Raw genomic sequence first — 25,306 nt, 5'->3', positions numbered from 1 at the left:
TTCACGCCGCCAACCCCAGTCCTCTCCCTGGGACCTGACCTCCGAAGCCCGAGCCTCAGCTCCCAGCCCCCGCCCGCCCCGGCAGGTGATCAGACAAGCCTCTCGGGCTGGTGAGTGCTGCTCGGCGCCAAGCCTCTGTGCGGGAATCTCTCCGCTTTGCCCTCCGCACCCCTGTGGCTGCACTCTCCTCCGTGGCTCCGAAGCTCCCCCCTCCACCACCCGCAGTCTCTGCCCGCGAAGGGGCTGCCTAGTGTGTGGAAACCTTTCCTCCTTCACAGCTCCCTCCCACTGGTGCGGGTACCGTCCCTATTCTTTTGTCTCTGTTTTTTCTTTTTTCTTTTGCCCTACCCAGGTACGTGGGGAGTTTCTTGCTTTTTGGGAGGTCTGAGGTCTTCTGCCAGCATTCAGTAAGTGTTCTGTAGGAGTTGTTCCACATGTAGATGTATTTCTGATGTATTTGTGGGGAGGAAGGTGATCTCCATGTCTTACTCCTCCACTATCTGGAAGGTTCTCCTCCAATTTTTGTTTTTAAACACACATAAAAAGAATTTTTGCTACTTCAGTTGCTTAAAGCATCTATTCCCACCTTTGAATCTACTTTCCATCTTTGAATTTGCTTATTTTGAATCAATTTACTTGGTACTCAGCAATTTTTGCTTAAACAGAAGAGTTTTCATTTTTGCCTATTTTACCTTTTCCTTTATTTTATATAACTTAGTTTTAAATTCTATTTTGTTATTTAAAATCCCATTCTGAATTATCTCTCATAGATATGGGATAAACAAATTTGTGGAAAAAGCTGTTCAATAGCTTGGATATAAATAGAGCAGAAGTTGGAATGTGTTTTACAGAGCTGTGCAGGTTTAAAGCCCTTCGCTGCATTTCAGTAGAATTCCATGCAAAACTACCCTCAAGCATTTGAACTAATTTGAAATCTAGGAGCAAGAAACTGCATCTATGTTATACCAGGTATATAAGAATGAGATCTGATCTAATCCTCAAAATAGCTTTTTAATATAGTTATTTTGATTTCCATTTCTGACATATTAAATTTTATGCTCTAAGTGGTTAAATAATTGGTCCATGGTCACATAATTTGCAAATATCAGAGCTGGGGTTTTAATATATATTATTGTATGTGAGTATGTATCTGTGTGTCTCTGTAATAGGACTTCCTTTGAGTGGAATATAAGAATAGAATTACATAAATATTTTTAAAACAATCTAGTTTCTATATCACAAAAGTACATGACCTATTACTTGAAAACTATCAATCATTGGTTCATATTATGGAATAAGAAGGATGTGATGAGCAACACTTTCCCCAGAAGACACTTCAGTATAATCACTTCTCATATTGTATTCCAGAAAATAACCAGATGGCCCTAAACTTTTACATAAACGTTTTCTTTAGCCAAAATTCCACTAAGTAAACAAACTAAAGGAACAGTCTTATGATAACCAACATATGGAAAAAGCAAATGAATCTGAAATCATTCACCAAATCTAGGTTAGGATGAGTTTCTTTATTGGTAAGATATTCTAGTTCTTTGTATTAGATAGGTCAGATTGTGCTCAGCTGAGACCTAATAGGATGTATCTCTTCAATGACTTTTGTAAGGAACACATGTCTGCTCACTCTCACTGCAGATTTACTAAAGATTCTAATTGAGTAACTCTTAGGTAAGACCCAGGAATCTAAATTTTAACAACCATATCAGTACTACAGATAATCAGGAAATTTGGGGAAGCACTACATTAATATAAGACAAGAAAGGAAAATAAAATAATGTATTAAGTGCTAGGTACTTTCTAAATCATAAATAATTTAACCCTCATAAAAATACTGTAAGTTAGGTAACTCCGTTTTGAAAGTGGAGAAACCAAATTTTAGAGTGATTAAATATCTTTCTCATACTAAATAAATAGGAGATCATTTTGCTCATAAAGTGTACACTTTTTTTTACTTCATTATTGTGTGTATCCTGCAGGTTTGGGGACCTAATTTAAGCATCTGTCAATCACTACCGTAACTTCAGAACACAAGGCAATAACGAGAATTTAAGTCACCAAAGTTTCAACCTTAAAGTCACACGGATCTGGGAAAAGTGCTTCACTGGAGATGTCTTCAGGGATGCCAGTCTGAATCAAACCTGAATATACTTTTTCAAATTCATAATCTATCAATGCTATATTTCAGATTCTACAATAAATCTATGGGAAATTTCACTTGCTTGCATGTCTAAGGTTTTAGCATTGTTAAATATTATTAGATATCAGCATTGTGTTTAAACTATTGAAAAAGAAACAAGGCTTTCAGTCCAGCATGTAAGAAGCCTAGAAGTGGCCACTCTCTCTTAGCAACAAGTAAATGCTGAACAAACTAAAAAACCAACAACTCTTCTTAGATCCATAAGAGAAGTAAAGTCATAAACCAAACTGCTGCCCCCAAAACAGGAGAGAACAACAGGCAAATACAAAATAAAAAGAAAGAAAAAAAACCACAACTTACTCGAGCAGAAAACACCATGGGAACCAGCTCCTAGGTAGGGAAACCCGAACTGTGATTGAAGACTTGCTGGAGGCTCAGTGTGAGATTTAAAATCTCCAGGGAGACCCAATCATCACTGACCCCACCCACACTTTCATGAGTTCCACCTGTTCGAGTTCTAACAGGTTCTCAAAGGGATTACTGGAGAAAAATTCCCTCGGGCTTCCGTCCGGGGAGGGAGAGAACCATTTTGATACATCCCAGAGCATTCTGTTTTTCTTAACAAGGCCTGCACTCAGGAGAAACTATTTAACCAAAGCCAAAACTGCTGAAGTTTCATCAGCATCTAATTGACATGGGGGAAGGGAAACATCCAACCCAGCTGATTCTATCCTTCCATGTGGAGAAAGTGAAGTAAGTTCTAGCGAAATCTAGCCATCCTGTCAATCCTAAAAGTGGTGGGGAGGGACTGAGAAGCACATGTGAAGTTCACATTCTAGAGGCACAGACACACTAAAAGACGGAGACCTAATCATAGGACTGTAGAACACTTCTCTCCCCACAACTTACTACCACATTACTAAAGACTTAATTACAATAGTTCCTTTTTATCCATTACATCATTCCTGGCTATCTCTCTCTCTCTCTCTCTCACACACACACACACACACACACACACACACACACACACACACACACACCACACACAATTACAAGACATACTGAAAGGCAAAAAACACATTTTGAAGAGACAGAGACATACTGAAAGGCAAAAAGACATTTTGAAGAGACAGAGCAAGCATCAAAACCAGTCTCAGATATGGCAGGGATGTTGAAAACATCAACCCAGGAATTTAAAAAGAACAATGATTAACATACTATGGGATCTAATGGATAAACTAGACAGCGTGCAAGAACAGAAAGGTAATGTAAGCAGACAGATGGAAATCTAAGAAAGAACCAAGAAGAAATTCTAGAGATCAAAAACCTTGCAACAAAAATGGAAAATGACTTTAAGAATGCCTATGAAGATGAACTTAGCAGACTGGACCATGACTGAGAACAGAATCTCTGAGCTTGAGAATTCTCAGTAGAAACCTCCAAAACTGAAAAGCAAACAGAAAAAGAGACTAAAAGGGAAACATAACAGAGTATCTAAGAACTATGGGATACCTACAAAAGGTGTAAACATACATTTAAGGGGAATACCAGAAGGAGGAGAGAAAAGAACAGAAGAAATAGTTGAAACAATAATGACTGAGAATTTCCCTAAATTAATGTCAGACACCAAACTGCAGATCAGAGAACACCTGTCAGGATATCATCAAACCTACACCTAGGCATATCATATTCAAGCTACAGATAATCAAATATAAATTAAAAGATTCTGAAACAAGCCAGAGACAAAAAACCTTACCTAAAGAAGAGCAAGTATAAGAATGACATCCAACAGCCTCTCAGAAACCATGCAACCAAGAAAAGAGTGGAGTGAATTATTTAAAGTGTTAACAGAAAATAAAAACACAATGTAGCATTCTGGTCCCTGCAAAATTGTCTTTGAAAAGTGAAGGAGAAATAAAGACTCTCTCAGCAAAACAAAAATTGAGGAAAGTTGTTATCTATAGAGTTGCCTTGTAAGAAATAATTAAAAAGTTCATTAGGGAGAAGGAAAATAATATAGGTCAGAAACTTTGATCTACATAAAGAAAGAAAAAAACACAGGTGAAGGAATAAGTGAAGGTAAAAAAATTATTTTTTCTTATTCTTAATTAATCTAAAGATGTAGTATAAGTGCCTGACACTAAGCTTTTGATTGCCAAGGCATTCATTTCAAAAGACATCTGTCTTGAATAAACACCTGGCTAGCTGTATGACACAGCTCCTAGCAAAACAACCAGATAAGAAATTAGGCCTCCACACCCAGGAAGTTTCCTTTCAGAAAACCCTGGGCAACCCTGGGCCACCACTCCAGTGACCCCACCTCCACCCTCCCATGCCCAAATTCCCACCTCTTATGCTACAAATTGGCCAGTAATGAGTGATCCAGTGAAACCCAGACAACCCACCCTCAGATCCTAATAAAAGTAGAGCCTAAATCCATGTTATCTCTCTCCCCCCTTCCCCTCATCACTCTTTTCCTCACAACCTCATTCTGTGACCCTTGGGCATGCCATGTACACTCTAAGACCTTTGAGTAATCAATCTTTTTCCACAAAGTTCTCCGATGGTTTTTGCTGAAATGTGTCCTGTGACATAATATGCATCATAATAGAAAACAGAAGGGGTGGCCCAGCCATAGCATTGGCCCCAGTGGGGGAAATGTGTGTGGGGTTCCCTCTGAGTAATATGCGCCCAGGCAAATGCCTCAGGCATTCCTAGCTGAGAGCATCGCCATCAACAGGCTGGGACTGACACAACAGATAAGAGTTTGTTAATATAATAATAGCAACATTGGATTTGATATGTATGCTTTTGTATGTTCATGTATAGGAGAAATGTATGACAGCAATGAGACAAGGAACAAGAGGGAGGGATTAGGATTATTTTATTATGATACACTACCTGTGAAGCAGTATAGTGTTATTTAAAAGTAGAATTGGATTAGTTGTAAATGTGTATGGCAAACTCTAGGGCAATCACTAAAAAAAAGAAGTAAAGAAAGAAATTTTTTAAAGTATGAGAAAGAAATATAACTATAACCGATAGGCTAAGAAAAGAGAAAAATGGAATAATAGAAAATGCTCAATTAAAGCCACAAAAGGCAGAGAAAGAGTGGAAGACAAAATAGGAGCAAACAACAAGGGCAAAAAATAGAAAACTGTAACAGTAGATATTAATCCAACTATATAGTCATTTTGAATGTCAATGGTCTAAATGCACCAATTAGAAGATATATGTTGTCAGAGTGAATCAAACAACAGACACAACTATATGTTGTCTACAAGGGTCCTACTTAAAGTATAAAGACAAATATAGATTATAAGTGGATAAAGGAAAATATAACATGCTAACAGTAATCCAAAGAAATGGGAGTAGATGTATTGATTTCAAACAAAGCAGAACTCAATGTAAAGAAAGGTATCAGGGCATTACGTAAAAAGGGGCATACATAATGATAAAGGGGAAAATTTTCCAAGAAGACAGAATGATCCTTAGTATATATGCACCTAACAAAAGAGCATCAGCACACTGACAAATTTACACAAAGGGATTGTCAAAAACATACAGTATGTACATAACATAGAATGAATTAAAATGTTATGAATACTTTATAAAACTAAAAAGTTGCATTTTAATCATTACATCTTATTTAAAATATTTTGAATATATCTCCCCAAATGAATGTATAATACTTGGCAAAATAAAGCTACATCATGCATGCGTTCTAAGTATTTGTGTGCTTTACAAGGGTTAAGCATTTATTTTGAGAGTACTATAGAGCTGTAGTGCTTCAGTATACACATATGTACAACATATCAGTTAACTTATACAAAATCATACACACATAACATCATAAGTTACAAAAAAGCAAATGTGAAATTTATAGGCTCTCATGATATTTATTTTTCTATTAAATAGCACAGGTTTTCATATCCTCAGGTTACTAAATCCTCAAAACATACTTTGAGGTGCACCATAAATTTATTAATGAAGTAATGGGTTCAAAAGTATTGATTTTTCTCAAGGTCACACAGTTATTAATCTGCTTCTGGATTTGAACAAAAGTTTATTGATTCCAATTCTAGACATTTAAAATTTTATATCACACTTCCTTATGCACACTTAAAAATACTCTGGCAGCTATAGATCTAAATTAATATCAATACATTGAATATAACTGCCGTGTGTACTAGGAGATAGACTGAAATGAAGAGTTGACAGGTTTGTAAAAGTAAACTTAAAAATTAACTTTAGAACATAAGAGTTTCAAAGGCTCTTCTACCTTAGGGATGCTTGGGTATAATTTCATAGGAAGAACACAACTCTAGCAATTATTAGTTACTGTAATCTCCTGGTGCGAATGTAAGTAATTATCAATACATTCCATCAAGACCATAAGGGAAAGACTGTAAAACATGAATCTTTAAAAGTCATTTAAATTGCTTTAAGAGAGGAAACTATGCAGAAACAATTGTATGCAAAGAGAAGTTTTGCATCTCACAGTACTAAAATTTTAGGAGGAATGTTTTAAAATTAAATCTAAAACTCCTGTTTCCTTAATAAATATTTATTGAATATATGTGATATGTCAACTGTGCTTAGTTCTGGGGATGTCTAATCTCTGTTCCCATGAGGTGGAGTAGGAGGACTGAAATAGATTCCTTAAATAGATCACTTGCAATACAACGAAATAAGTGCAATGAGAGATGTGGAAAGGGTATTATAAAAACATAGAGGGTAAGGGGATAAGGGGAAAGATTGAAAGAGTCACTGATAGTTTTCTCAGTCTAAAATCAATTTAAATAGGTAAAAAGGAGTTCAGCAGGTGAAAAGGTGATGCAAAGGCATTTCAAACAGAGATCATGCATCCAAAAAGGCCAAGCATGGGATGATGTAAATGCATAGAACATCATAAATATAAAACATGAGTGACAACAATGAAGCTAGAGCATCAGACAGACATGGAGACTTATTATAATAAAAATGTACGGCATTTTTTTTCTAGAGCCTAATTAAATTGTAAAAAGATGAATGGCATATTTAGATTCATATTTTAAGTGGGCCTCTGTGATTTTAATTTTGATACCACTTAAAACAATATTAAAATATTAAGTATCTCATCATACATTTTTAGTTGACATTTTTCTTAAGTTAACTTGAAATTCATATGCCGTCTTAAGAAAAATACAAACAAATGTTGTGTACCCTTTACCCAGTTTCCCATATTGATAATACTTTGAAAAATTAGTACAATATCGTGATAGGATACTGACATTGATATGATCCACTAATCTTATTTACACTTCCCTAGTTTCACTTCTACTTATTTGCCTGTGTTTGTGTGTGCACACATGCGCATGTTTAGTTCCATACAATTTTGTCACCTGTGTACGTTCCTGAATCAACCACCACAGCCAAGATACTAAACAGTTCCTTGGTCACAAGGATCCCTGTGTTGCCTTTCTGTAAACATACGCTCTTGCCCTTCCTTTACCCTCCCTAAATCTAGGCAACCAATAATACATTCTCCATTTCTAAAGTTTATTTCAAAAGTTACATACATAGAATCATACATTATATAACTTTTGAGATTGGCTTTCATGCAACATAATTCTCTGGAGATTCATCCAAGTCGGCCTGTATATTAATAGTCCATTCTCAATTATTGCAGAGTAATATTCCATGGTATGTATTTACTACAGTTGTTTTGCTCTTTAACTCTTGAAGGATTTCTGGGCTGTTTCCAGTTTGGGCTATTAAAAATAAGATTGACTATTATGAATATTCATGTAGAGGTTTTGTGTGAACACAAGTTTTCATCTCTCTGGAATAAACAACCAGTAGTGCAATTGCTGGGTTGAATTGTAATTACAGCTCTAGTTTTATAGAAAACTGCCAAAGTATTTTCTAGGGTGCCTGTGTCATTTTACATTCTCACCAGCAGTGTAAGAGTTACGCAGTTTCTTTACTCCTTTCCACTATTCGACATTTTCACTCTTCTTTATTTTAGTCATTCTGATAGCTATGTAGTGATATCTCATTATGATTTTAATTTGTATTTCCTTAATGTCTAATGATGTTGAATGTTTTTTCATGCATTTATATGCCATCTGCATATCCTCATCAGTGAAATGTCCAGTCATGCCACTTGCCCATTTTCTAATTGGATTTTTAAAAATATTCCATGTGTTTATAGAGATTTTCAAGTTGTCTTTTTATTTTAATTTGATGATTTTATGAACAGAAAAGACACTCTCTATACTTTCAATTCTTTAAATTTATGATATAAGCTATAGGCTATTTTGGTGAATATTTCATTTTGGAAAAATGTTTATTTTGCTGTTATTGGTTGCTATTCAATATGTAACAAGTAGATCTTGCTAGTTGACTGTGCTGTTCCACATATCTTTGATTTCTTCATTGACTTACTGAACAACTGTTCAGTAGCATGTTGTTCAGTCTCCATGTATATGTGATTTTTCCAGGTTTCTTCTTGTATTCGATTTCTACTTTCATATCATTGTGATTGAAGAAGATGCTTGATATGATTCCAATCTTAAATTTGTTGAGGCTTGTTTTGTGTCTTAACATATGGTTTATCCTTGATAAAGTTCCATGCGCACTTAAGAAAAATGTGTATTTTGCTTTATTTGGATGAAATATTCTACACAAATCTATCAAATCCATCTGGTCTATTGTTTCATTTAAGGCTACTCTTGTTGACTTTCAGTCTGGATGATCTATCCATTAATGAAGGTGGTGTATTAAAGTCCCCTACTATTATTTTGTTGCTGTCAATTTCTCCATTCAGGTCTGGTAATAATTGTTTTATATATTTTGGTGCTCCTATGGTAGGTGCATATATATTAATAACTGTTATGTCTTTTTTTGCTATGTCTTCTTGATGAATTGTCCCCTTTATCATTATATACTGTCCATCTTTGTCTCTTGTTACTTCTTTTAGCTGGAAGTCTATTTTGTCTGATATGAGTATGGTTATACCCACTTTCTTTTGGCTGCCACCTGCTAGAGGTATCATCTTCCATCCCTTCACTTTGAGCCTATTTTTGTCTTTATAGCTGAGTTGAGTCTCCCGAAGGCAGCATATAATTTGGTTTTGTTTTTTAATCAATCCAGCTACTCTGTCTTTTGATTGGTGAACTCAATCCATTTATATTTAGGGTGATTATTAATAGATGAGGACTTAGTACGGCCATTTCATCTTTTGTTTTCTGGTTGTTCTATATCTCCATTGTTTCTTTTTCCTTGTGTTTCTGTCTGCCATTTTACTTTGGTGCTTTTCTATCACGTTTTTCTGTTTCCTCTTTTTTTTACATTTTGTTTCTCTGCTCTAGATTTATGACCTGTGGTTACCACAATGTTTGTATAAAACAACTCATAGATAAAATAGTCCTTTTTCTGCTGACAGCATCTTATCTTAATTTACCTATACAGGTTCCATCCTTTTCCTCTTCCCATTTTGTGTTTTTGTTGTCTCAAATTATCCCTTTTATATTTGGAATTTGTTACCAAACTGAAGTAGCTATACTGATTTTTTTCCTTTTTCTCCCTTTAAACTTTATGCTATAATAATGTGTTTAAAAACCTATTCTGATTAAAGGTTGTAATTTTCTGATTCTGTCATTTATCTTCTTACTCAAAGTTTTGTGTACTTTTTCCTTTTTCTGGTAGAAGAACACATTTCAACATTTCTTATAAAGGTCTAGTGTTGATGAACTCCCTCAGCTTTTGTTTGTCTGGAAAAGTATTGCTCATTCATATCTAAATGATAACTCCTCTGGACAGGGTAATCTTGGGTGACAGTTTTATCATTCAGTATTTTGAGAATGTCATTCCACTCTCTCCCGACCTGCAGAGTTTCCGCTGAGAAACCTGTGGATTGCCTAATGGGGGTTCCTTTGTAGGTTACCATTCTTTTTCCCATGGCTGCCTTTAAATTTCTTTCTTTGCCATTGACTTTGGACAATTTTAATATATTGTGCCTTCAAGAAGGTCTTTTTGCATCGAGGTAATTATGTGTTCTCTTAGTTTCATGGATTTATATATCCAGTTCCTTCCCCAGTTTTGGGAAGTTTTCAACTATTATTTCTTTAAATAAACTCTCTGCTTATCTTCTTCTTCTCTTCTCATTCTGGGATACCCTTCACCTTAATGTTGCCCTTCCTAAAAGAGTTAGATACATCTGATACAATTTCCTCAATATTTTTTTAATTTCTCTTTCCTCTTCGACTTGTATCATTTCTAAATTTCCATCACTGATCTTACGAATTCCCTCTTCCATATACTCTGCTCTCTATCCAATGCTTTTTTTCCCTAATTAATTAATTTATTTATTTTTGGCTGCATTGGGACTTCATTGCTGCACAGGGGCTCTCTCTTTGCGGAGAGCAGGGGTACTCTTCGTTGTGGTGCATGTGCTTCTCATTGCGGTGGCTTCTCTTGTTGCGGAGCACGGACTCTAGGTGTGCAGGCTCAGTAGTTGTGGCGCACGGGCTTAGCTGCTCCGCGTCATGTGGGATCTTCCCGGACCAGGGCTCGAACCCGTGTCCCCTGCATTGGCAGGCAGATTCTTAACCACTGTGCCACCAGGGAAGTCCCTCCAATGCTTTTTAATGCATTCTTCATCTCATTTATTGTGCTCTTCAGCTCCAGAATTTATTTAGTTCTTTTTTAGAGTTTCAGTCTCTTTGGTAAAGTATTTATTCTGTTCATTAATTTCATTCCTGAGCTCATTGAACTGCCCAAGTGTTCTTGTAGCTCACTAAGTTCCTTCATGACAGCTATTTTGAGTTCTCAATATTCCATGATACAATATTCCATGACGTTAAGTTTGGTTTCTGGAGAATTGTTGTTTTCTTTTTGTGGTACAATGTTACTGTGATTCTTCATGAGTTCACGAGTTGTTCCTCTCCTGACATACCTGATGCAACAATGCCTTTCTACCTGATTTTAATGATTCAGTAAGTTAGAAATTAGAGGCTTTTCTTGTTTTCCAGTAGGTGGCGCTATAGCAGAAAGTTTGCTTTCTCTTTTCTTAGCTGCCTCTGGTGATATATGAGAGTCAGCACCCTCCACCACCCCTGTTGGAGGGGTTGTGCCATGGCCGCATTATTGCTTCTTGTGCCTTCAGAGTTGTTAGTGCCTTTCTGCTGCCAGTGTCACTGGCATCGCTGCCTAGGGCACTGGAATGGTGGGCTCTCCCACTGTGTCTGGGATCCCTTGACTCACAGCCTGCACCTCCACAGGGGGCTGTGGGAGCTGGAATTACCTGGGTCCTTCTGCCCTGTCTGGCATTTGTAAGGTTCACAGGCTCTGCTAGTGTGGGTGGAGGGGGCAGGGGACCAGAGTCATGGGCACCTCAATGGCTGGAGAGACGGAGTCCCAGGCCCCACCACCATTGTTGCCCAGTTACCTGAAGCCGTGGGCACCACTGCGGCCAGGAGGCTGGAGTCATGTTCTCTGGGGCTGCAGGCTCTGCTGCTCTGGGCAGAGGGCTGGGATGGCAGGCACCACCTCTTCCGTTCTCCATGGTTCCACCTCCTCTACATTTTCCAGTCACCCGCCTGTAGGTGTACAAATGTATGGAATTCTCTGGTGTCCTGGTGCATTGGGCAGAGGCACCTTTGTTGAGTTGTGGATGTTTTATTCATTGTAGATTGAAGGGGAGAGCCAAAGGGAGTTTATCATTTGCCATTCTGTTGACTTCACTCCTGTGTCAATTCTTACGTATGATGTCTTATAACTCAAATCCAATACACGAATACCTTTAAACAAATTAGCATTATCTCACAAAAATTCTTATACTTTCGTTCCTTCATTACTTAAGCTTTCATATTTCAGATTGTGAAAAGTACAACATGCCCATATATCTCTAACTGCTACAATTGAAAAGGTTTTTCCTTTAGCTACCTAACATTCAATGGAGAAAAAAGCTTCCTGATGTATTCTCAATGGTGATAATAACCTTTGAAAGCACTTTCTGATGGTACTAAAGAACCACCAAAATTTTTGAATAATTACCTAAATATATTTTGCACATTTTATAAAAAAAGAATATTGTTCCTTTGCAATTTCTTAGTAAACAAAAAATTGTGTATCACAATACATTAAAACTTGAGTGCTTGTATACTGAATATTACCTTGAAGTAATAACAATGGCAGGTAATTTATAGCTTATTGAATATTTTCTTTCTTGCATTTAATTATTAAAGGTACTCTGTCTATTCATTTCATTATCCAATAGACAGTTACTTGGACATTAGAAAGTACAGGTTCAAAATCATTACTTAATATCTGCAACAATGAAGATCAAAAACAAGTACCCAATATCAAATTAATCAATTTTAGTCATTGAAAGTAAGTAATTTAGAAAATAAGTCTATCCATCTGAACATTTTGGAAATACACTGGTGAGAATCAACAAAATTAAAACTAATGTCCAATTCAAAACTTAATATCAGAATTGAAGAGAACAGTACACAAGACCAAAATTTAATGATATAATTTATTCATAGCTTCAAGTCTTTCCCTTTAATTTTTCTTTAGGACTTGTCTCAGCTAGATGGCAACTCACTTTCCTCTGATGTGCTCTTTAATCTCCATCAGTGTAAAAGCTTACTACCTTCTCATGATTTACACACTTAGCCTTTTGGAAGATGAAAATCATTGAAGTGATTTGTTGGTTTCTTGACTGATTTTGTAATCAATGCCAAACTACTTCATAGTTGCTGTTCCTAGGTCAGAATATCCACACTTCCCATTAAGCTCTTGAATCAAAAGTAGTAATGTGATAGTAGAAAGAGACATATCCCAAAGAAGAAATAAATCAAAACAGAAATCTCCCCAAAGAAAAGGATATTCACTTACAGTGAATAATCAAAGCAAATTACAAAAAACAGGAAGCACAATAGTTAATCCTATAAAACTGTGTAAATATATTTGTATGGTGCATTACTAAGTCTGTTCATAAAAATATAGCACAAATCAATCTTGAGTAAATACAGAAATACTCTGACAGAAGCGGTGAATCAATAAAGAAAAAGGCAGTTAACAACAGAATAATTATGAATGGGTTTCATGCTTCAAAAGACAGCATACAGAACCTGTTCAATTTGATCACTGCTATAAAATTCCCATTTCCATCAACTGAATGTGTTTTTGTGGAACCATTGAAATTTAATCATTTGTGCATACTACTACTTAGAATGACCATTTTTATGAGTAGTAACATGGCTTTTCATGTCATTTGCATTCATATAATTTTGTATATAATTACTTATTTTGATCAAAGATTTCCAACTGTTAACTGTGTTAAAATACCAAAATTCATGCGTAGTCATCACCTCCATTAAATTAGACCTCTTGGATTATTCTGAGTGTTCTTTGGAGGACATCATTCCTAATCTCTCATATAATCAATTGAAATTACACTTTGGGTTCATATATTGGTCAGAAAGGATAGATCACTGTAGCATGGATTGGTCAGGACCCACAGGAATCCTGTCCCTTGAAGAGCCAAAATGTTACGTACTTCCAGGCAGTTGTGACTTTTGAGTAGCAACTGAGCAGCTGTACGTGTCACAGACAATACTAGGGGTTACTGGTTACATGATACTGCTTGACAAGGTTCCTGTAGCTATACTCTTACATATTTTGAATATGTGTGTGTGTGTATATGTGTGTGTGTGTGTGTGTGTGTGTGTGTGTTTGTGTATGTGTTTCCCAAGGGCAAACCACTTGGATGTGATTTTATAGGAATTCAGTGAATAAACCTTATAGTAATCAAATTTCAAAACAGGTGGGTTTAGCAAGGTCATATATATAACTTTACTGTAGAAATGTTTAGAGTCAATATATGAAATAAGCTTAAATCTCCATCAGTCAGGGTTCTCCAGAGAAACAGAACCGATAAGATGTGTGTTTTATACATATACATATACACATACACATACACATGCATATACACATGCATATACATAGGCATATACATATACATATGCATAGGCATGTACATTTATCTATCAAGACAGAGAAAGAGAGAAAGATTGATTTTATTCATTATAAGGAATAGGCTCACAGGATTATGAAGACTGGTAAATTTAAGTCTGAAGTGTGGTCCAGCAGACTTGAGACCTAGGAGAGGCAATGGTGTAGATGAAGTCTGAAGGTGTCAACTGAAGAATTCACTTAACTCAGGGAAGGGTCATTCTATTTGATCTATTCAGGCTTTCAGCTGATTGCATGAGGCCTGCTCACATTCTGAAGTACAATCTGCTTTACTCTACCAATTAAAATGATATGTGGGGGCTTCCCTGGTGGCACAGTGGTTGAGAATCTGCCTGCCAATGCAGGGGACACGGGTTCGAGCCCTGGTCTGGGAAGATCCCACACGCCGCGGAGCAACTGGGCCCGTGAGCCACAATTACTGAGCCTGCGCGTCTGGAGCCTGTGCTCCGCAACAAGAGAGGCCGCGATAGTGAGAGGCCCGCGCACCGCGATGAAGAGTGGCCCCCGCTTGCCACAACTAGAGAAAGCCCTCGCACAGAAATGAAGACCCAACGCAGCCATAAATAAATTAATTAATTAATTAAAAAAAAATGTTGTGTGACATAATCATTGACTAAGGGGAACAACTACCAATCAATAATCTCTTTTCATACTTTACTCTCCGTATCATCCCAATCCTTTTGTAACATACAATTGAATTTTCTGCATTAAAGGTTATCTATAACCTCCTAATTGACAAAAGTGGCATTTTTTTCTGCCCTTAGATTACTTGATAGAATATTTAACTTTGATAATCCTTCATTCTTTTTTTTTCAGTTTGTTTCTTTTGTCGTGATCTAACAGCCATGTCCAAGTTGTCTTTTAAAACCAGATGCAACTCTCAAAGCCAGTTGTAATTAATTCTTCCTTTAAAAGATTAGCTAATGTGTTCTTTCCTTTTTATTTCTATTGCCACTGCTCCAGAAAAGGATACTCATCATCTTCCCACAGACTAATTCAATACCTTTCTTTTATACTTGTTTTCCGTCCTGCCTTCCACATACCCAATATTTACCACTGCTGCTGCCAGACTAACACTTCAAAAGCACAGTTCTTTTCATACCAGCCCCTTTGTCAAATCATTCACTAGCTTATTTATAGAATTTGTAGTACTTCACTGTATGGCCTAATTTACTTTCCCTTATGCATAATAATATTCATCTGTTGTTGTCTGCTTCCCGCCCCAGAATATTTCAGGTACCCACATGAGTTTGCATCAGTTCTTCTAAAAGTGAAGGGCATATCCCTTCTTCTGTAGGTGAACTTCTTAAAGATCTTGTTTAAGTATTACCTCCCCTATGATGCCTTTCTTCATTCTCCCTGGACACCCATGATGCACATCAATCATTATTTCTGCTCATTCCCACTAGGATCTTTACAGTTCCTAATTTCCCTGCTTCCGGTGATATTCTCTAAATTGTTGTATGCCTGGAGGATTCTCCTTGGTCTACATGTCTTAACTCAGATTTTATCTCCTCACAGATGTTTTCCTTGACTTAACTCAGTATAATCTTCATAATACTTTTCAGTGTCTAAATTTATCTCTTTGTTGTATTTATTTACCTTTTTTTTTAACTATCTCATGTACTCGATGTAAACTCTTATGGAGACAGGAATCTTATTAAGACAATTATTTCAGAGCAGTTTTAGGTTCACAGCAAAAATGAGGGGAAGGTACATATATCTCCTGCTCTCACACATGCATAGTCTTCTCCGTCAACATCCTCCACTAGAGTTGTACATTTGTTACATCTGATGAACCTACACTGACAAATCATAGTCACTCAAAGTCCATAGTTTACATTACAGTCAATCTTGATATTTTACATTCTATGGGTTTGGACAAATGCATAGTGACACATATCCATCATGATGCTAACATATACAGTATTTTCAATGCCCTATAAATCCTCTGTGCTCCAGCTATTTATCCTTTTCTTCCCACAAACCGTGGCATCCACGGTTCTTTTAACTGACTCTATAGTTTTGCCTTTTCCAGAATGTCACGCAGTTGGAATCATACAGTATGTAGGCTTTTCAGATTGGCTTCTTTCACTTAGTAATATGAATTTAAGTTTCTTTCATGTGTTTTCATGGTTTGATAGCTCATTTCTTTTTAGCGCTGCATAGTATTTCATTGTTTGTATGTATCACGTTTATTTCTCTAATCATCTACTGAAGGACATCTTGGTTGCTTCCAAATTTTGGCAATTATGAATAAAGCTGCTATAAACATACATATGCAGGTTTTACATATGGATATAAGTTTTCGACTTTTTTGGGAAAATACCAAGGAGCACAGTTATTGGACTGTATACTAAAAGTATGTTTCATTTTGTAAGAAACCTCCAAACTGTCTTCCAAAGTAGCTGTATCATTTTGCATTCCCATCAGTGATGAATGAGAGTTCCTGTTGCTCCATGTCTTCATCAGCATTTCACGTTGTCAATGTTTTGAAGTTTTGCCATTCTAGTAAGTATGTAGTGGTATCTCATTGTTTTAATTTACATCTCCCTGATGACATACAGATGTGCAGCATCTTTTCATATGCTTATTTATATGTGTATATCTTAATTGGTGAGGTGTCTGTTCAGTCCATTTCTAAGTGGGTTGTTTGTTTTTTTTATTGTTGAGTTTTAAGAGTTTTTTGTATATTTTGGATAATAGTCCTGTGTCAGATGTGTCTTTTGCGTCGGTTTTTTTTTTTTTTTCCCTGTTCTGGTTTTTACGCTGGAATTTAAGTGTTTTTCTCATGGAAGGTGCTCAATAAGTATTGGCTATGAATTCTTTATCACAGTTTTTAAATACTTTTCTGTTACCTTAATAGGATTTTTTGAAAGATAAGACATATAACTTATTTTTGTGCCCTATCTCATCACGTAATTTGGAATATGTTAACTGTTAAATTATGTTTGTTAAATGGGTCACAATCTTTTAAAATTTTTTTAAATTGAAGTATAGTTTATGTGCAATATTACATAAGTTACAGGTGGATAACATAGTGATTCACAATGTTTAAAAGTTCTACTCCATTCATAGTTATTATCAAATATTGGCTATATTCCTTAAGTTGTACAATATATCCTCATAGCTTATTTACTTTATACACAATGGTTTGTACCTCTTAATCCCTTACCCCTATCTTGGATCATAATCTTAACCAAATATTAGTGCAAGTATTTGAGAAACAGTGGAACATGGTGGGAAAATATAACTCAAATGTTTGAGTACTTCTGAAATGATAAGAACTCTGGTGAGGAGATTTTATACTGTACATATTACAGATAAGGAAACAACAGTAAGAGATTTTATCAAATTATCTAGTTTATGAGAATGGGGCCTATATTCTTATCTCAGCATACCTGAATGCAATATTTTGCATCTTATGCTCTTCTATTTGGATTCAGGCAGGAAAAAAAATTCAAAAAACAACACTGGCTTTCACTTGAGTTTCAATTTCCTCATTGCACAACAGAAGACACAATAATAACTACTTTATATATTTTAAATCATGCAGATAAAATGAGATAATGTATCTCTAATGCTTAGCTCACTTGATATGTAATACTGTGAGGTTACATTTGGCCGTTTATACCTTAGAGTTAATGATAGGCAGTGGCCTCACTGTTGAAGAGGAGGAAATACAGTGTGCAAACCATGGTTGTCTGTCTCTTGTCTGAAGGAAGCCCTTACTGTACTCAACCTTTTCTGTTTAGGGCTAAGGGATTTCCACATCATCGGCTAGGTATATATCATGGGTCCTAAGAAATGGAATCACAAAATAAAGTAAATTTCATTTCAAACTATTATCTGTGTCGTTTTCTTCAGGTTACATATCAATCAAACCAAATGGTACAAAAATCACATATGGAAACAAGAAGATTATGTAGAAATAATCATAGTATATAATTATAATCATAGAATAAAGCAATACTCCCCATCTTTTTTAGTTGTCTTAAATAAGGTCCATTCGTATTTTAAACTCTTTTAGGGGCATTTTAAGTATAACTAGTTGAGTTATCTATCACTAAAGTTTTTAAAAAGACAAACAAGATATAAATTAATCCTGGTCTATGTAATTCCAGAATTCACATTTATCATTAAAAGCCAAACAAACCTGACATACTTTGTAGTGAGGAACAGTTACTGTACAGTTGTAAAGGGTACTTTTTCCACTCTAATTTTATATGTCTTATATTTATAAAGAAACACATTTTTTTGGAACATATAAATTTAACTATGAGAGAGGAAATTTCTTGATAGAGGAAATTTCTTGATATGTATCTACAAGTGGTTCTCAATAATTCAAAGAGTGGTTTTTAGTGATAAGATCTTGGAACCACTGCCATCTTTTAATCAAGTTCTATTTGAAATTCTGAAATATTAATACTACTTCATTTAAGTCAAATCAACTTCTACTACCAGAATAATTTCAATAGAATTTAATGGAAAATCTTGAATAGTTATGAGCCATCTCCTGTTAATGAACACATCAAAACTTCAGTGGATAATTAGAAGTATGAAAGAAATATGTATATTCAAGTAGAATAGCAACTCTCAAAAACAAGTCTAAGTTTTAGTTCAATACATAGTGGACTTACACTCTATGATAAATGTTTAAATTCAAGCCTTAATAAAAACTACTGGATGTTTTACTTTTATAATGCATGTCTTTCTAGTTTAGAATTCATACTTTCAATAAGTTGAAAAATAAAAACCAAAAATTTCAACAGGTCCACTTCCAGTTAGTGTTTTCCTTCAAACCGAAAGTGACATATAGAGCAACATTTAAAGTAAAACTCCCCTCATGGAGTAACACTAAATGGTACCATGCCCTTCTTTCTTGGAGATACAGACCCTTAAAATAATTGAGTTTTACCAAAGATGTCCAAAAGTTTTTCTAAATATACTAGAGTGGGACCATTCTGACACAATAACATATGCCACAAACTGCCAAAGGCTGTAAAATGTGCCACCAGTATAAATTGTTTTAAAAACAGAGTTGGGCAAGTATTTGGAGAAAAGAAATACTGAAGGGCAGATCTGCTAAATCAAAAGGAAGTGATGGGCAATAAATGCCAAGCTACTGAATTCTTGCAAGATTTACTGAAAATTCTTCCTGTGCAGTAGCCTCATTATTTTTCTTGTAAGGAAAATGAAGTTATTACAAGGTATCATGCCAAATCTCGTGAAATGTCATGACAAAGCACTAAAAAATGGTCACTTTCTGCATGAAGCTCCTGAAGATGATTCTGTAGTATTAAAACTCCCCAGTGAACTACAGCTATTTTTAGGGGGAAAAAAAAACTTTGTTCATTTTATTTAATTTCTTAATACAGGACATTTTTTATTATTTTGTGTTTTTACATTTAACATTTATTTGGAAGACTTCCAGTAATGTCACTGTTCATGGAAACTAACCTGTTATTTTTTAATAAGGAAGAAGTCATTGACTCTTTCCCAGATAGGGCACGTATTTAGCTTTGTTTTTCCAGTAAACAAGATGCATTTCAGTTTTAGTCACTTTCCCTGACCCATGTATTACTAAATACATTTATTTATACAACTGAGATTTATTTAACGAAATTAAACTAACAGGCATATGCAGAGATGTGACCCATGCTGATGGTGTTATAAATACTACAGTAGTTACCTACAAATATTGGGTCAAACTCAGTGGATCAGAAACTGAGTTCTCTAAGCCAGACACAATTCCCCACCAACACACTGTCATTCTTTCTGTAAACCTCTTTCATTGAATCACTCCAGAATCCTTTCCTCAAACTGTAAACGTTGGAATCAACCTTGGGTGCGCTTCTTCCCTTATACCTACTATGATGGACGCAGAGATGTTCCATCTCCCAAATTTCCCTGCAAAGACCCTCTTGTTTCCCAGGTACTAAAAAAGGCTGTCACCAGACAGTCTTTGGCAGTTGGCCCCTTCAGGGGTCGCCTCGGCTTCAGTGAGCTGCCTCAGCCAAAGTCATGCTGTTGGGAGTGTGGCCTACATCCAATGATTAACTTTATAGGCAGTATAGAAACCCACTAATTTTAGCCCAAAGCAGGACATCTCTGACCAGGAATTTCAGCCTCAGGATCCCCGTTTGGTCTGCTGAGACTGTTTGGACTATATCACAGCTGGATTTCTCTCTCTGCCCATCCCTTACTTCTTCTTTCCCCTTTCTAAAGGTATTGATAACATCATCATCCCTTATAAACACCCTGAACACTAAACTGTCTCAAAGTCTGCTCAAAGAAACCTATATGCTATCCTTGCATACATCACCCCTTAAATATTTTCAGTTGTACCTCTAATTATATAAAAAATGCATCAGTTTTATCATCTTCATTGATTCTGCCTCATTATAGTCTATCATTTCTACACGAGGTCAAAGAGAGACCTCCTAACTGAGGTCATCTTTTCTAGTCCTGTACCTTCAAGTACATACCCCACCCAACCGGAAAGAGCTTTAGTGCAAAATAGATTGTCTCTTTCTTTATTCCCTTTGTGATCACCCAACAACTACAGAATAAGGTTTATCTCCTTTACACTGCATGCCAAGTCTTCTATTTTTAAGCCCTGGTGTACTTTTTCAATCGCAACACATTTTATTCAATCTTGTATACCCTGGACTTCAGCCTTGCTCACTGTTTCTTCTTCGCTAAATGTCTGCTTCCCCTCACCCTTGTATGTTTGCATTGATTTCTCTTCCTGAAACATTATTCTTTGTCTTGTAAATTTTTCTTCCCAGATTCAGCTAAAACCACACTTTCTCTCTGATGCCTTTTTGAATTAAATCCTCTCCAACTTCCAAAACTGAGTTGAGTGCTCCCACTCTCTGCTGACACAACTCTCTGTGCATATGTCAAAAGATATTGTTGGAATTCCCTGGTGGCGCAGTGGTTAAGAATCCGCCTGCCAATGCAGGGGACATGGGTTCGAGCCCTGTTCCGGGAAGATCTCACACGCTGCGGGGCAACTAAGCCCGTGTGCCACAACTACTGAGACTGCGCTCTAGAGCTCACGAGCCACAGCTACTGAAGCCTGCATGCCTAGAGCCCGTACTCCGCAACAAGAGAAGCCACCACAATGAGAAGCCCGGGCACTGCAACGAAGAGTAGCTCCCGCTTGCCGCAACTAGAGAAAGCCTGTGCACAGCAACAAAGACCCAACAGCAGCCAAAAATAAAATAAATAAATTTATATAATTTAAAAAAAAATTGTCATGTTGTATAATTTTACCTTATCAATCCATTGCTTTTATTAGAATTTAGTTTCCTGATGGTTGTGAATGCCTTTACATCTCTATCAAAGGCCCTGGCACATAGGTGTTCTATAACTTACATAGGCTCTGAATAACTAATGAACACATTAAATAAGTACTTTAAAATTCTTTTCTCAGTTGAAAATAATTATGGTTAGTAGAGAAACAAACAATATTGATATAGATGGGCTTGGATTTGTCTGATAAATTTTACATTCATCTGACAAACTTTACTTCTGAGGAGCCCTATAAGTGGATAATTTTCTATATAGGATTTTTATCTTTCAAGTATTGATTAAAAGAGCTTTGATGAAGATAACATTTAGTCTAATATCATTTAAAATTACTGCTTAAGTCCTTTTATAAACATTTGGCATTAATATTAAAGAAAATAAATTTTGTAAGCAAAGGTTTCCTCTCCTAAAATATGAACTAATTTAACAAAGAGGCTATAAAATGACATATACTGTGTGCCTGACATGTGTGGGTTGGTTGCATATTTACATTTATCTTACATGTATACAATTTAAAGAGATAAATCACACTTATGTTCATATTTTATATATATGTATACAGATATAGATTTTAATGCTCTACAGTTTTAAGTTCTGAAGGACAAATAAAGGCCAAACTACAATTTCTCTGGTTTATCTTATTTTTTCAAGTTCTCTTTTTTATCAATCTTATCTTTAAATTAACGTGTAGGGTCTAAATCAATATCCTTCCAGGGCTTTTGTTACCTTATCTTGATATGGTGTTTCTGAACTAATGATAAAAATGCAGCTTATGTTTAGGTTTAGCTCTTCAATTTGAATCTACTGAAGGGCGAAAGTATTTCTTTGAACTATCACAACCTTTTAGACTAAAAATAATTATTTTCTGTTTTAATAAAACAGCAATATTGTTGTTCTTTTTCTTCTCCTTCTCCTTCTTCTTTAGAAACTTTTAGCTAATTCTTTCCAGTGTTATTACTCTTCTTTGTAGATTCTCCCTGCAGGAAATTTAAATATTCAAAAATAATTTTCCAAAAATTATTGAGGAATCTACAAATGTCATTCAGCATGACTTTCTGTGATTAGTTGCATCAGACTCACTGAGAGTATGTCTGTGGGATTCCTTTTATTCATTCAAAGTCACACATTCTTTATAAAAGAATATATAATTTTCTTTAAAGAATATAATTCTGCCTTCAGAAAAATACTTATTATTATAATAATAATAATTATAACAAGATTTTCTTCACTGAAAGAATAGACATTTTAGATTTCAGAGAAATTGTGTTCCATTTAACTATTTTTTAGACTAAATATTCTTCTCTTTTTAACAGTTTTTCGTACATTATTTAATCTAGATCCTACCTTCTCTGGGTCACACTAACCATTCACGTGCATTTTTACCTAGATGAATACTAAAAGACGGTATGCAGAACTGAACACTAATGTTCCAGTAGGCTGATAGTGCAGAGTTGCAGTGAAACTACATTATTTAGGTAGCCTAAATCACTTTAGCTTTTGAACAAATCATGCTGGAACATATGATTCATCTGCCCATCAGAAACTGCAGAAATGAAATGTTTAATTCTTTTTCAAACACTGGTGATTTTCTTTCAGTAGTTTTCCCCTTTCTCTGCCTCCTAAGTCTCCTTCATGCTTCTCTTACAATATTTTGTTCTCCATGTTCTTCGTAAATATTTGAAATTGTTTTTATGACACCCATAAACATGCTTTTAGGTTTTTTGTTGTTCTTTTTTTTGTTTTTAACAAAATAACTTTTGTGAAAGATCTCATTAGGTCCATTCTCTTATCCCAAATACCCACACTTGATACAACTGAATTGAATGTTGTTATTTTCTGTTTCATTAATTTTTTGTAGTATTTAGACGAATGTCAGTCACATAAAAGATGCTCAATTCATTTTTGCTATAATTGTCTGCAATAAAAAAATAGATTGCAGCATGATTTTATCAATTGCAACCCAATTTAAAAAATTAAAAATCAGATAAAACATAATCATCCAAAATTTTCAGGACTGAAAGGTAAAAATATCATAAATATACAACCTAATTAAACAAAAATATATAAACCACTTTATATATCAATTTTTTAGATGAATTATTATTAAGCTACATAAGGAAAAATTCAAATCATATAGTACATATAAAAGTAAGATAAAACTGTGTTTTAAGGCAGATTAGAACTACATATAAAGCAATTTGGATGAATACTTTCAAATCTCATTAACTCATACCCTTGGGGTTATTTGAGGTTATTTTCAAAGCTAAAGCTCTAAAAGAGAAACAGTTGACAGCCTCAGGAGGTTCTTAGACATTTGAGTGCTTTAGGAAAAAGAAATCTTATTTTAAACAAATGTTTTATTAGTCAAAATTTTAAGGAGCACCGAATAAGTGAAGTAAATACACCAATGTTTAAAAGTGATGGTAACTAGTTGAGGAACTGATGGATATTTCTTTGTTTTGCTGTACATCTACATTTTCTAAATTTTATTTGATAAGGAGATTATGCTTTTTTAAGCTCAGCAGCAATTTATTTGCAAGCACATGAAAGATAATACTTTGAAGATAAATCATAAAACCTTTTAAAATTAGTCCAATGATAGTTATGTAACAATTTTAGATACAGTAGAATAGTAAATGGCATTAATGAAACATAAAGTGCATATTTTAAACATTATAACTTATTATATATGCAAGTTTTATCAAAATCCATATATAATCAAAATGTATACTAAATGAAAAACATGAGTACATATACAGTGAAAATAGAAAATATTAATGTAATTAAATTCATAGGTACAACAAATATAGTAGATATTATTGAGAATATGAAGGTAAAAGTATATATCTTTAAGTTAATTATCTGTATATTCTTAAAATGACCAAAATTGGGCCAAACAGAGAAAGATACTGGGTGGGCCTAAAAGTGCCTTCAGTTTTTTAAGTAAAAATAAAAGACACATTTTTCATTTTCACCAAGAACTTTATTGAACAATATATTCACCCTTTTGTTCCACTACCTTCTGCCATTTTTCAGGCAACTTCATAATTCCATCTTCCCAAAACTTTTTATCTTTTTGAGCAAAGAACTGTTCCATGTGCCTTTTACAGTCTTCCAGGGAATTGAAATTTTTTCCATTAAGAGAGTTTTGTAAAGACTGAGATGAATGGAAACCTGAAGGTGCAATGTCTGGTGAACATGGCAGATGAATCAGAACTTCCCAGACAAGCTGTATCAGTTTTTGCCTGGTCATCAAATAAACATGCGGTTTTGCGTTATCCTGATGGAAGGTTTTGCATTTTCTGTTGACTAATTCTGGACGCTTTTCATCGAGTGACGCTTTCAGTTGGTCTAATTGGGAGCAGTATTTGTTGGAATTAATCATTTGGTTTTCTGGAAGGAGCTCGTAATAGAGGACTTCTTTCCAATCCCACCATATACACAACATCACCTTCTTTGGATGAAGACCAGCCTTTGGTGTGGTTGGTGGTGGTTTATTTGCTTGCCCCATGGTCTCTTCCGTTCCACATTGCTGGACAGTATCCACTTTTCATAGGTCATCACAATTTGTTTTAAAAATGGAACATTTTCATTACGTTTCAGTAGAGAATTGCATGTGGAAGTATGGTCAAGGTTTTTATCACTTAACTTATGTGGAACCCAAACATCGAAGCAATGAACATAACCAAGCTGGTGCAAATGATTTTCAGCACTTGATTTGGAAATTTTGAGTATGTGTCAGCTATCTCCTGTGTGGTACAATGTTGATTGTTCTCAATTAATGTCTTGATTTGATCATTATCAACTTCA

General features: G+C 35.3%; 1 protein-coding gene across 2 annotated transcripts in view; it reads right to left on the bottom strand.

Moving 5' to 3' along the window:
• The window catches only part of LOC309658992 (uncharacterized protein), a 228,769-nt gene extending 210,295 nt beyond the window's left edge, over nt 1–18,474 (bottom strand). The window contains exon 1 of one of the 2 annotated variants that reach the window (XM_082458316.1): nt 11,586–18,474. In XM_082458316.1, the coding sequence (XP_082314442.1) occupies nt 11,586–11,702 (117 nt within the window). In that variant the 5' untranslated portion in view covers nt 11,703–18,474. Of the gene's footprint in view, nt 1–2,512; nt 3,143–11,585 lie in introns of those variants that run through there. The other variant, XM_082458317.1, reaches the window with a different exon arrangement.
• Between the last annotated feature and the right edge of the window lie 6,832 nt (nt 18,475–25,306).

The sequence above is a fragment of the Balaenoptera physalus genome (assembly GCF_965194825.1).
Source record: "Balaenoptera physalus genome assembly, chromosome: 3".
Lineage (NCBI taxonomy): Eukaryota > Metazoa > Chordata > Mammalia > Artiodactyla > Balaenopteridae > Balaenoptera > Balaenoptera physalus.
The sequence above is the reverse complement of the archived record's forward strand: the minus strand, read 5'-3'. Positions and strand labels throughout refer to the sequence as shown.